At 43.8% G+C, this 13,800-nt stretch overlaps 1 protein-coding gene across 2 annotated transcripts; it reads right to left on the bottom strand.

The window, feature by feature from the left end:
* Positions 1-1,136: 1,136 nt before the first annotated feature.
* Positions 1,137-11,632, bottom strand: ZC4H2 (zinc finger C4H2-type containing). Of its 2 annotated transcripts, XM_031944473.1 has the most exons (5): positions 11,441-11,631; positions 6,858-7,029; positions 4,957-5,129; positions 4,331-4,493; positions 1,137-3,012 (listed from the first exon to the last, which is right to left on the bottom strand). In XM_031944473.1, the coding sequence occupies exons 1-5, from the start codon at positions 11,491-11,493 to the stop codon at positions 2,899-2,901; spliced, it is 675 nt and encodes a 224-aa protein (XP_031800333.1). In that variant the 5' UTR covers positions 11,494-11,631; the 3' UTR covers positions 1,137-2,898. The 2 variants fall into 2 exon arrangements, with proteins under 2 accessions (XP_031800333.1, XP_031800334.1); XM_031944474.1 differs by lacking the exon at positions 4,331-4,493 and having other exon boundaries at positions 11,441-11,632.
* Positions 11,633-13,800: the final 2,168 nt, after the last annotated feature.

Raw genomic sequence — 13,800 nt, 5'->3', positions numbered from 1 at the left:
ATAAACAAAAACACTTTGGAGAGCTCCTCAATCATTTTTAATAGGATAAAGATACTGAAAACTAAAGTTTGAGAACCACTGCTCTATTGCTCTCTTCTCCATTCCTCTTTATTGGAGGCCTTTTCTATGCCTCTCAGAGGTACCAACCAAACTTTATCCCCTTAACATCTTTCTCTGAACCTCAATTACCTTTCTGGGTTTCCCATCTGCCTTGTTAAGAGGAATTTCCTAATATCATGAAAAATTACTATCACAGTGTTTTTGAGTGGTAGGAAGAAAAGGAGATTGTCCTATTTGCCAATAAAAATCGAAAGCCTAGAGAGCCAGATTAACTTGTTGAAAGTCCCATAGCACCTAGGTTCTGGTGAAAATAGAACCTATATCCATTGTAGGCATCTACTTGAATACTTCCAGTGATGGGAAGATCACTACCACTGGACGGAAGCCATTTCTCCTTCAGATATGTTTATTTTAGTCAAATTGAAACCTTCTTCTCTGCAATGTTCACCTCCTGCTCCTAATCTGTCCTCTGGGGCTAAACAGAATGAGAAATTGTAAGCTTTCTCCTACTTCACAGCTATCGTGTTCCTTTCAAAGTCTTACCTTCTCTAAATTAAACATCCTCAGTTCTTTCAACTCATCCTTCGATGGCAGGGTCTCCTGTCTTCTTCTCATCCTAGCTGGCCTCCTCTGGATACCCTCTGCTTTGTCATTGTCCTGAAAGCATGGTGCCCAGAACTGCACAAAATTGCCCATTTGGGTATCTGACCATGGCAGAGTACCAGGGAAGAACTGGCTCCCTCATTCTGGATGTTAAGCTTCTTTTCTTACAACTTATGATTTTTTGTTTTTTGGGGGGCCCTAAATCACTACTGACTCAGAATGAACCTTGTGGGCCATTAAAGTACTCAGAGAATCTTTCTATCAACTCATCTGTCCAACATCTTCCCTCCCTCACCCTTTACTTACACAACTGATTTTCTGGATCTTGGTTTAGGACTTTTTATCCCGTTTAAATTCCATCTCATTAAGTTGGGGCTCTCTGATTTTCAAGATCCTTTGGGATCTTCTACTATTCAGTGTTTTAACTTCCTGGTGTCTTCAAATCCCAGCTAGCCTTCTCAAAACACAAGCCTGGTAAGAAGAAGGAAGGATTACAGGAACCTGGAATGATGTTTATTTAATAAGATTTGTATAGACAAGAGATATAATACACATAAGTCCAAGAGGCAGAGGTTATGAACATATAGCCCCTGGGGGCAACTCACTAAAACTACTGGCAAACAAGGAAGGGGAAAAATGGTCCCTGCCAGGAACACGGCCAAGGTCTATCCCCTTAACACCAAAAGAGGTCTCCACAAGAGCGACCTGAATGGCAGTGAGGAACATGAAACTTTCTCTTCTACTTAAAGGAGGAGATGGTAAGTCAGGAGAGAGGTGTGCTCAGAAGCTGTGACCATGGTCCCCAGGGTGGGGAGCCTTGAGGACAGGGGTGCTTCATGTGGCTAATGGGATGGGATTTCCTTAAGGGAAGAAGACCATCCCAGAGGGTCCCTGCCCACTTCCATCTATCCTACTGACCCAAGCGTATGGGGGTGGGGAGAGAGGGAGGGGTTGGGGGCCTACCAGAGAGGTTGACTGACTCACAATGATAACAACACATCCACAGCACAGCTCCAAAATGAAGATGAGGGTCGGGCTCATGGAAATATGAAACAGAATCTTATCCAGACTGAACTATCCAACAGCTAGCTCCCATGCCCTAGCCCCCCAGAAAAGCACTATTGATCAAATATAGAGAAATTAGTTCTTCAAAGCTAACAGGCTGACAAATGTTAGTATCCCTTCTCAGGGAGTCCCGAACTGCAAAGAGCCACTCAGCCAGGATAAAAAGTGGTCAAGTAGGTACTTGGGAAAATGGGTTTTTGCATTAATTTCATTGCAAGGGATAAGGGGGCTAGGCAATTGGATAGGACTTTATGGTCCCATTAGGGGGAAAGGGAAAGGAAGAATGGGCCAGCCACATTCTTCTGTGTCAGCATCTAGGCCCCTGGGAAATAGAGAAACAAGAGGCCACCCAACTGGACTGGTTCTGAAAGTGAAATAGGTGGGTTATGCAAGCTGTTTCCACAGCCTTAAAGAGAGTAGCACCTTTAAGACTACACCCCAAGGAAGACTAGAAGGCATGGTGTGGGAGTAGAGTTAGAATGAAAAGAAGGCAGCTGTTCTGAGTGGTTAGGAAACCAAATGGTTGCACATGCCTGGCAACTGTCTGTTAGAGACAAATGCTACCTACCAAGCCTGAGAAGGAATGCCCTTGAGAAAGGGAGGGAGAGGGAATATACTGTTAGCTTTCCAAATTCTAAAGGGACAAATGGCAATAATGACCTTCAAAGGTCCCTCTGCTGTAGCCATTGTTGATGAGTGACATTCCCCTTCCCCTACCTCAATCTGGAACAGTGGTCTTCCTTGATCCCACAATTCCTTGAGCACCAGCCCCATCTGTGACATGGGGCCCAATGAGTAACCAGCAACTTACCCCACCATTATCCACCATTGGCAGGGATGTTAGCCCATCAGGCCCCGGACGACTTCTGCCACCACCTGATATCCTGAAGTGCGGAGGGGGAAGGGAGGGGCAGCAATCAGGGATCAGAGCTATCAGACACACAGGCCTTAGTACCTGAAACCTATATCTTCCTAACCCCAAATCCCAAGTGATGGAAGGAATAAGAACATGAAAAAAGAGTTGTGCTTCCATCCCACTAAATACAAGATGAGGAAGGGCAGAGGGATTCTGGGAAGGAGGGGAGGAACGCTCACGCCTGGACATCAATTACTCTGGCCAAGGGGAAAGGGCTCTCTGAGCAGGGGAGCTCCGTGAGCCTAGTCTTCTTTTCATTCATCCTGTTTCCTCTTTGGCTTCTTGGGGTTCCGGGAACGGCTCTTGGCTTTGCACAGGGGACAGATGGGGGCATTCCGGTGGATTTGCTGGTGACATGACAGGCAGGCCTGGGAGAACAAACCCAACAAAGGAAGTGAGTGGTCTTGTTCCACTTCAAGAAGAGCTAGAGTCAAAGTTCAGAGGCCTTCTGTCTCCCTTCTGCCTGACCAAACGCATAGGACTTGGGGCTCCCAAAGGGGAAAGAATGAATCAGCCCTAATCTGCTGGCTAGCCTCAAGATCAAAATTTGGAGAGAAGATGCCAATGGTCTTGAAAAAAACTGGATGGCTCAACTAAGTTGCTTTCTGGGCATAAAGGCAGCAATCTGCTGAAGGCTAGAACCTAGAAAGAGTAGCACTATTCTACAAGGAAGCCATAGAAAACCACACAGAGACAACTGTACTTTGATTTGGAATTCCCTTAGGTGAGGGAGAGCTGTATTGTGAGGGGAAGGATGTATTGTGTGGAGAAGGGGTGTATTATGGGGGAGGGATATATTGGAAGGAAAGGGGTGCATTGTTGGGGGAGGGTTATATTGTAGGGAGGTGACTGTGTGGTAGTGGCAGCAATATCGGGGGGGGGGTGAGTTTGGTAAAAGCTGGGCTTAGCACAGGGCTACTTGGATAGACTTCGTTCAACTGACTCTGCTCGTAACTCAGTCCCAGGAACTGCTTGGGTGTCCTGAGAAACACATCACTAGGGGGTGAGACCTGGCCAGCATATCTAAGGATAAAGGCTCATTTTTAGAGCAACTCCAACCCGAAGCAGAATAAATGTCAAAAGTTTTTGGCAGGAGGGCCTGGTGCATTTTCCTCTTTGTAGCCTCAGTGTCTAGTATAGCATCTGGCACACAGTAGCTGCTTAATAGATGTTTGCCAAATTGGACTGAATTGAAGGAGCCCTAACGGGCTGGCTTTGCCATGAACTCCCTGTGTCCTGGGCAGGCCACTTCATCTCTCTAGATAAACCAAAAAAGGGCCCTGGAAAGCTTCCACTCAGACTTCTTAGAGTTCCACCTAACCCCCCAGTCAGGGGTACTCTCTGGGGAGGTAGAATACAGGGTCCAGAGGGGATAGGCCAGGGGCCTGTGCAGGCTCAGGATGATGTGAAGGGGAGAAGGGCAGGGCTCTCATGCTTTCACAGATGACATCCAGCTCTAATCATCTATGTGTCTGTGAACCTAAGGCCTTAGTGTCCTCATCTAAAGTTTGAGCATCTAAATCCCAACTTCCCTCCCAACCCTGATATTCCCAACTCTAAGATTCCCTATTCTAGGATGCTGCTAAACTCTGACACTGTTTTCTAGGCCTTCCTATGAAATCCATACCTGAATCCATGCCCTGAGGCCATCTGGACTTTCCCAAGCCCACCCCTCACTGATCTCACCTTCATGGGTGGGGGCTGTTGTCTGAATGTGGCCGTCTGCCGAGTGTCTTGTTTCCTAGCCACTTGTAGCTGTTGGGCCGCGGCAGCAGCAGCAGCAAGGGACTCAGGGATGGGTGGCTCCTGAGGCTCCGTCTGCCACTCGGCCTTCTGCTTCTCGAAGTAACTTGGAAGGGGTGGGATGGGGGGAGGGGAGAAGTTGGCTGGGCTATTCCATGGTCAGGAAGAACCACTTTGATTTGTACCTTCTGCCCAAGGGCACAACTTGAAACTCAGAAGCTAGGGCCAGGCTGGACCCCGTTATCCAGGGTCAAGAGGAACCACCTTAATCTTTATTCTAACTATTAGGCTACTGGGCAACAAGCTGGACTTAGGTCATTGCTAATTCCCCAGTCTTGACCCCAAGAAAGGGTCAGATGATGGTGGCCCCCCCCCACCAACGCCCCAGGAATGCCCACTCTGGAAGGGAACCAGGTATGATCCGTCTTCCTAACGAAGCCATAGCTGAGATCTCAGAAAGATGAGACCCTAGTCTCCCAAGAAGCTCAGCCTTCTGAATCCCACCTCCCGAGTTCTCTGTCAGGGGGCTTAACTATGGGGCAGAAAAAACCTAGGCTAGGGGGACTTACTCCAGGGACAGCTTCTCCTCCTCTTCACATAGGTCCGGAAGCCTCTGTAGGCCCAAGGTCATGCGGAGAGCATCCACATGCTCCTTTAGGGGCTTATATTCATCATGCAGCCGCCGTGTAGATTCCAATAACTTGTTGAGGTCATTCTCTGACTGTTTGATGGTGTTCTCCATCTGGCCCGGGGGGATAGGGACAGGGGGAAAGAAATCAGCTGACCATAAGACCATCAGCTTCCCTCTAGCTAACTGCGGCCAGGCCTCCCTCAAGCTGTCTGGTTTTTCACCTGTCAAACTAAATGCTGAGACAATACCCAGGGCCACAGCTCAAAACAAAACTTAATCACGAAACAAGAGAAGGTTGCTTGGCAAACCCAAGCTAGGCCACGAGGAAAGGATGGATTTCAAAAGCAGGAGATGGGCAAGGGCAGCGATATGAGGGTACATGAACAACATGGAGACATAAAGGGGAAAATGTGAATATGATCAATCCTGAACAGCAATTCCTTAATTTCATAGACTCAAATGCTTTTTGGGATCTTTGAGGTTTTCTAGACAATTTTGCAATGAGGAAACCAAGTTCCAGAGGGAGAAAGTAATGTGCTCAAGGTTATCTAGATAATAAGTAGCAAAGCCAAGATTTGAATCTAAGTTCTTTGACTCTCATTTTATCCGAAAATTGAATTAGCCGGAGACTCAGATTGAGCTTGTGGGAAAAAAAAGATCCTCAGTAATCCCTCATAACAAGAGAAATGACAATTAAAAGAACTGTGAGGTTTCAACCCATACCTAGCAAATTGGCAAAAATGACAAAAGATCAAAATAGTTGATATTGGGGAGGTAAAAGAAAGATGAGCACACTAATGCACTGTTGGTGATACTGTTAGATGATCCAAATATTCTGAAAAGGAATTTGGAATTATGCAGATAGGATGGTTTCAATGTCTATGCTCTTTGACCCAAAGAGTCTATTGCTAGGCATATACCTTAAGGAGACTAATGAAAAAATGAAATTATTTATAGCAGCACTCTTTGTAGTAGCAAAGAGCTGGAGATAAAGTGGACATCCCAGGTGGAGAATAGCTAAACAAATGGCAAATTAATGTATGGAATACAACTCTATTGTAAAAAATGATGGATATGAAGAATGTAGAGAAGCGTGGGAAGGCTGATATGAACTGATGCAGTGAGATTAGCGAACCAAAAATTAACATACAGGATTGCAACAAAGGAAATGGAAACAACAAATAAAAGAACAAATCGAATGCAACAAAATTCTAATAGCCAAGAAGCTCAGCCCTGGAGAAGAGTTGAGAAAAGCAGCTCTTTCTCTTTTTTGCAGAGGTGAGAGGTTAAGGCATAGAACATCAGGTACAATTTATGTGCTGGTTGGTTTGGTTGAAATGCTTTTTTTTCTCTTCTTACTTTTTTATTCTTTGTAAGAAGGGTTGAATCTCTGACTAGGGGAAAGATATATTTGGAAATGAAGGTGACAGAAGCATAAAGGGTATCAATAAGTTTACATTAACTACTTGAACTACTCTCTGGCTAGCTACATCATTACCATTCTTAAAATCCCTGAAGCACTTTCTAGTCCAAAGCTTTTTGAACTCTGTGATCACAATCCTATGTGGAATCTCCTAGCTGAATGCGAGGGGTCGCAAAATTATGATTTATTATCAGCAAATGTTTTATTTGTGTACCTATTTTATATATTCATACACCTGGGTTTATGTCAAAATTTCTTGGGGTGGGGGAAAGGGGTCAAGTCACCCCAGACAAGCAAATCCCCTGTGCCCAGGGAGCAAGGGAACCAAATACTGAGATCCAGTAATTCCAAGGAGAGCCCAAGTTCATTCTAGAACCCACTGCTAGTCTGTCCTATGATGTCTGCTTACCACATACCACATTAATATCAGCGTGGATCAGACGCAGTTCCTCCACATGGGCCATTTTTTCCTGTAGCAAGAGATCCATCTCTTGCTTATACTCCTTCAGGTGCCGTTCCTCTGACTCTAGAGCTTCAAACTCTGCCTTTAGTCTTGCCTTAATCTTCTCCATCTGCATGGTCTTGTTCCTGCAATATCAGAATATGGCAACAAGCTAAAAGCACAATGTTGGACCAAGAATCATAGACTAGGAAGAGCCCTCCAGAGGTATTCAGAGGCGGGAGCTATAGTGGGGAGAAAGAAAGCTTAGATTTGGAGTCAAAGTACCTGGCTGCTCAGCACAGTACTTTGGTGTTCAGTCATGCCTATCTTTCCAATACCACATTTGAGGTTTTCTTGGTAAAGATACTAGAGTCATTTGCCATTTCCTTCTCCAGCTCATTTTACAGCTGAGGAAACTGAGGCAAACAAGATGAAGTAAATGGCCCAGGACCACACAGTTAGTAAGTGTCTGAGGCCAGATTTGAATTTAGGAAAAAGAGTCTTCTTGCTGCCAGGCCCAATGCTCTATCTACTACGCCATTCAGCTGCCCAGAGTTGCCAAGTTGTAGGTGCTTGATAAATGTTCATTCCCTTCCTCTCTCCCCATGTTTCTGTGACTTTATGGCCAAATTATTTCCCTGTGCATAAATAATAACTCACATTTCCACGGTACTCAAAGATTACAAAGTATTTGTCTTACAAAACTTAGAGAAGTATTATTTTATGGATAAGGAAACTGAGGCACAAAATCTTAATTCCCTCCTCTGAACAACAGGGTAGGATTACATACAGAAACTCAGAATTGGAATATCTAGTCTGACCAGAGCCTAAGCCAGAATACCAGGTCCAATATCCCCAATAAATCATCATCCAGTCTCCATTTGACTAGCTCTGACTCTCTCCCTACTGAGATAACCCGTTACACTTCTGGATGGCTGTACTCCTTAAGACCTTTTTCCTTACAGGAGACACTGAAATATGCCTCTCTGACTTCTCCCCATTGTTCCTAGTTCTGATACCTCCAGGCTTTCTCTGGTTCTCTGATCTCATCTCCCACTTAACTCCTGTTGGCAGAATTAGCCAAAAGAAGTATCTATCCGCAGAGGGTGTCATTTTTTTTTTTTTATGATTTAGCTTGTTTCATTTATTTTAATGAATTATTAATTAGGCAGGTTATACTTTATGTTGTAAAGTGTCTTCTTTATTTTTATAGCTTTTTATTGACAAAACATATGCATAGGGGTGATTTTTCAACATTGACCCTTGCAAAAACTTCTGTTCCAACTTTTCCCTTCCTCCCCTCCATCCCCTCCCCTAGATGGCAGGCAGTTCCATACATGTTAAAGTATATATTAAATACAATATATGTATACATATTTATACAGTTATCTTGTTGCACAAGAAAACTTGGATTTAGAAAGAAGGTAAAAATAACCTAGGAAGAAAAACAAAAATGTAAGCAAGCAAGAAAGAGTGCAAATGCTATGTTGTGGTTCACACTCATTTCCTAGTGTTGTTTCACTGGGTGTACTTGGTTCTGTTCATCACTGATCAAGTGGAACTGCCATCAGAATTGATTCTCATATAGTATTGTTGAAGTGCATAATAATCTCCTGGTTCTGCTCATTAACTCAGCATCAGTTCATGTAAGTCTCTCCAGGCCTGTCTGAAATCATCCAGCTGGTCATTTCTTACAGAACAATAATATTCCATAACATTCATATATCACAATTTACTCAGTCATTCTCTAATTGATGGGCATCTTTTCACTTTGCAGTTTCTAGCCACTATGAAAAGGGCTGCCACAAACATTTTTGCATATATGGATCCCTTTCCCTTCTTTAAGATCTCTTTGGGGTATAAGCCCAGTAGAAACACTGCTGGATCAAAGGGTATGCACAGTTTGATAACTTTTTGAGCATAGTTCCAAATTGCTCTCCAGAATGGTTGGATCCATTCACAATTCCATAAACAATGCATCAGTGTCCCAGTTTTCCTGTATCCCTAGCATCAAGCCCAATGCTTGGCACACAGTTGGACCTTAATGCTTGCTTGTAAACTGATCCTCTCTTTTCCCTAGTTGTTAGTATTCCCTCCCCTATTACTTCATATATGTGTGTGTGTATATATATATATATATATATATATATATATATATATATATATATACTATAAACATGAACTTGGTAATGACTATACTATATATTAGAATTTCCCTTCCTCACAGGGGAGCAGGGCAACTAGCCAATCACAAGAGGATCAGGAAAAAATGTTTGTAGCAGCCCTTTTGTGGTGGCAAGGAACTAGAAACTGAGTGGATGCCCATCAGATGGGGAATGGCTGAATAAGTTATGGTATATGAGTGTTACAGAATATTATTGCTCTATAAGAAACGATCAGCAGGATAATTTCAGAAAGGCCTAGAAAAACTTACATGAAGTGATGCTTAGTGAAGTGAGTAGAACCAAGAGAACATTGTACACAGCAACAAAATTATGTGATGATCAATTCTGATAGGTTTGGATCTTTTCAACAATGACGTGATTCAGGCCTATATCAATAGACTTGTGATAAAGAGAGCCATCTGCATCCAGAGAGAGGACTATGGGAACTGGATGTGGTTCACAACACAGTATTTCATTTTTTTGTTGTTGTTGTCTGATCGCTTTTTTTACTTCTCTTTTTTCCCTTTTTGACCTGATTTTTCTTGTGCAGCATGATGAATGTGGAAATATGTTTAGAAGAATTGCACATCTTTAACCTATAATGGATTACTTATTGAATGGGGGTTGAAGGGAGGGAGAAAAATTTGGAACACAAGGTTTTGCAAGGGTGAATGTTGAATGAAAATTATCTTTGCATGTATTTTGAAAAGAAAAAGCTAGTATCAAAATCAAAAAGGGGGGAGCAGGACAACCAACCAATCAGAAGGACTTTTGAGGCTCAGAGCTGCTTGACACTTTGAGAGTGAATTCTAACCGAATTTGGAGATGCTTGCAGCCATGACAGCTCAAAAAAGCTTTGGATAGCACTTGCAGACTCTGGACTTTCCAAACATCCTGCTACCTGGTTTATTGTAATTACAGAGGTTACCCCTAACCCCATCTCCCTGCTTGAAAGTTTCTAGAGAACCATAAATATCTCATCCTTTCCCACTCTCCAGCTGATAACTCTCTTCCTCTCTGTTTCCTTGCAAGCTCTTCTCAGACAATAAATGCTTTTGAAATCTGTGATCAGGCTCTCTCATTAAATGAGGTCCTCTCTTTCGGACCCTTTCACAATACATACATATATGCGTGTGTATTTAAATTCTATGTATTTATGCTGTTGGGTTGGATTTTTCTTAATCTTTTATCCCCAACCCATTAAAAGGTTTCAGATCTATGATTTCATAGAGAACATCTTGGTGAGAAACTCCCCACCACAATTAGAGAAGTGTTTTGCAAGCTGGGGCACAGAGAGGCCAAGTGAGTTCCCCAGAGTCTTACAGACATTATACATCAAAGATGAGCCTGGAATGCAGGTCTTCCTCTTCTCCAATCCCAATGTTTCAGAGCCTCTTTATCAACTTATTTCTTTTTAAAAATGTATTTATTAGTTTTAAAATTTACTTTTATAATATTTTGATTTCCATTCGTCGTCCCCGTCCCCCCCCCCCCCAAGACAGCAATCAATCTATCAACTTCTTTAGGTTTTCAATGAATCCCTTAAAAGTTGCAGCTCAAAATCATGTCCTTTGGTTCTAGCCCAGATCCTTAGAGTTAGAAGAACTCCTAGAAGCTACTTGGTCCAACTCCTGCCTGAACAAGAATGCCCCCCCCCAACATCCCCTCCGAAGTCATTGTCCAGCCTTTGCGATGGGGCACCCATTCCCATTACCTCTTGTTTACTCTTCGAGACAGCTCTAATTGCTAAGAGGTTTTTCCTGATAGCAGATCTAAATTGGCTTCCATCCACTGTCTCAGGTTTGTCCCTCTGAGATCAATCTCTTTCAGAAGCGTAGTTTGAGAGAGTGAAAGGTACAAGAGGCTTTTGAGATCATGTCCACTGCTAGCATCTTAGATAGCAAGGAAATGCAGCTCAAAGGAGAGAAATGACTTGGCCAAGATCACTTGGGGACGGGGCGAGGGGTGGGGGGTGGGGAGGGCCGCTGTTAATAGCAAAGGAAAATTTGAATTCAGATCTCTTGAATCCATTCACTCCACCTTGACAACGAGACCAATCCGCTAGCATTTCAGGGATTTACATGCTCCCCGAAAGCCAGCAGTGCAGGAGTCGGTGCAGTACGATTCCTTTCTCCTGGGACCAGTGGGGTGGGAAGAGGTTTAAGTGTCCCAGGCAAGGGAGCATCTTTAAGAAACCAGCCCTGCTCCACCAGATGCTCCGGAGGAGTACAGGGGGGATCTATGTTGGCAAACCCAGTCATCACTGGCCATTCTCCCTTCCCACCCCTCAAGCTCGCATCTTCTTTCTCTTGGGGGCAGGGGCGAGGGCGGGAGGGGGCAGTTGCAGCCAGGGGTACTGGGCTGAGGGTCCCCCGATGCCCCTGTTGCTCACCTGATCTCTTTGATGCTCTCCAGCTTGCACATGATTTCCTGCTCATCAGCCATGCTTTTCAGGCCCGATTTCACCGTCCCGAGAAGGTCTCCCGAAGAGGCGGCCAAAAGCTACAATAGACACAATGTAGCCCCCTCCTCCGGGCAGGAGGCTTGGAGACTGTGATGGCAACCGCGGGGATGCTTGGGACTTGTAGTCCCTCACTTAAAACCGACCCTGCCCTTGCCTGCCCATGAACTACAACTCCCAGAAGAAAGTGCGTGGTCTTCCCGTTCCTCTTCCTGCCACAGCACTTGAAATCAATTTGTCACAGTTAATTATGTCAAAGGTTGTGAGGAGTCCAAGGGAATGGGGATTTTCATTCCTTGCTTGTGCAGAAAAAGGAAAGCACCCTTTCCCCACCACTGCCACCCAACCTCTGCTCAGTAGGCTAGGGGAGGAGGAGATAGAAGGATTGAGTCACCAGCTCCCAGCCCGACCACCCGCTAGTAGGATTTAGAGGTGAAAGGGCTGTAGTGCTCCCTAGCAGATACACAGTGCTTATTATCCCTGAAGGAGGCTTCAGCTGGGCAGCCAAAGAGTCCAGGGATGGGCTACCCGGGAGCCTGTCTAAGAGACCTTGTAGTCAAAAAGGAGGGCACCTTTTTTTCTGACTCTGTCAAGACAGTATCCCAGTTTGATCCCCAAGGGGACAGGTGCACTGACCCTGGAACCGAATCACTGGAAGTCACAGAAAGAGGGGGGGGGGGCCTTAGAATAGGTCACGTGACAATTGAGAGAGACCTGAAAACATAGACTGTCATAGCTGGAAAGGGTTTTAGAAGAGGGCATGGCAGAGCTGGGAGGCACCTTCACACATGGAATGTTACAGGAGGACACTTAGAACACAAGGTCAGAACTAAGAAGGATTTGGAACACAGAAAATCAGAGCTGGGAGGGATATTAAAACAGGGAATGTCACAGCTGAGAAGAACCTTAGAATAGAGAATGTCATAACTGGAAAGGACCATATACTGTCAGAGCTCAGAGGTCCCTTAGAACATGGAATATCAGAACCGGAAAGGACCTTAGAACGTGAAATAACAGAGATGGGAAAACCTACAGAACACAAAATATAGAAGCTTGGAATAGCCTTATAACACAGAAGGGCAAGTTAGGAAGGGCCCTTAGAACATGGAATGTTAGAGAAGGGAAGAATTTTAAAACAGGGCAATGTCAGAGTTGGAAGAGTTCTTAGAAGATTAAATGTTAGAGCTGGGAGAGTCCTTAGGAAAAGGTATATTCTTTTTTGGGCAGTCTATGTTTTCAGGACTCTCTCTATTTTTTTTTTTTTTTTTTTTTTTTTTTTTTTTTTTTTTTTGATGATTATAACTTTTTATTGCCAGAACCCATGCCAGGGTAATTTTTTACAACATTATCCCTTGCACTCACTTCTGTTCCAACTTTTCCCCTCTCTTTCCATCCCTTCCCCCAGATGGCAAGCAGTCCTATACAAGTTAAAAATGTCACAGTATATCCTAGATACAATATATGTGTGCAGAACCGAACACTTCACTTGTGGTACAGGAAGAGTTGGATTCAGAAGGTAAAAATAACCCGGGAAGAAAAACGAAAATGCAAACAGTTTACATTCATTTCCCAGTGCTCTTTCTTTGGGTGTAGCTGCTTCTGTCCATCCTCGATCAATTGAAACAGTGTTAGATCTTCTCTTTGTCAAAGAAATCCACTTCCATCAGAATACATCCTCACACAGTATCGTTGTTGAGGTATATAATGATCTCCTGGTTCTGCTCATTTCATTTAGCATCAGTTCATATAAGTCTCTCCAAGCCTCTCTGTATTCATTTCTTATGGTCATTTCTTACAGAACAATACAACAGAATAGAATAGAATAGAACAGAACAATAGTATTCCATAACATCCATATACCACAATTTACCCAACCCTTCTCCAATTGAAGGGCATCCATTCAATTTCCACGTTCTAGCCACTACAAAAAGGGCTGCCCCAAACATTTTGGCACATACATGTCCCTTTCCTTTCTTCAGTATTTCTTTGGGATATAAGCTGGATCAAAGGGTATGCACGCTTTGATAACTTTTTCAGCATAATTCCAAATTTCTCTCCAGAATGGTTGGATTCGTTCAGAACCCCACCAACAATGCATCAGTGTCCCAATTTTCCAGCATCCCCTCCAACATTCAGCATTATTTTTTCCTGTCATCTTAGCCAATCTGACAGGGGTGTAGTGGTATCTCAGAGCTGTCTTAATTTGCATTTCTCTGATCAATAGTGATTTGGAACACTCTTTCATATGAGTGCAAAATAGTTTTAATTTCATCATTTGAAAATTGTCAGTT

This window comes from Sarcophilus harrisii, chromosome X (assembly GCF_902635505.1).
Source record: "Sarcophilus harrisii chromosome X, mSarHar1.11, whole genome shotgun sequence".
NCBI lineage: Eukaryota > Metazoa > Chordata > Mammalia > Dasyuromorphia > Dasyuridae > Sarcophilus > Sarcophilus harrisii.
This window is presented reverse-complemented; position numbering and strand designations above follow the sequence as displayed.

Coding starts and splice junctions, on each gene's coding strand:
- ZC4H2 (XM_031944473.1), bottom strand. CDS start 11,493: ATGGCTGATGAGCAGGAAATCATGTGCAAGCTGGAGAGCATCAAAGAG. Junction 7,030..11,440: donor GAGAGCATCAAAGAGATCAG/GTGAGCAACAGG, acceptor CTGATATTGCAG/GAACAAGACCATGCAGATGG. Junction 5,130..6,857: donor TCCACGCTGATATTAATGTG/GTATGTGGTAAG, acceptor CCCCCGGGCCAG/ATGGAGAACACCATCAAACA.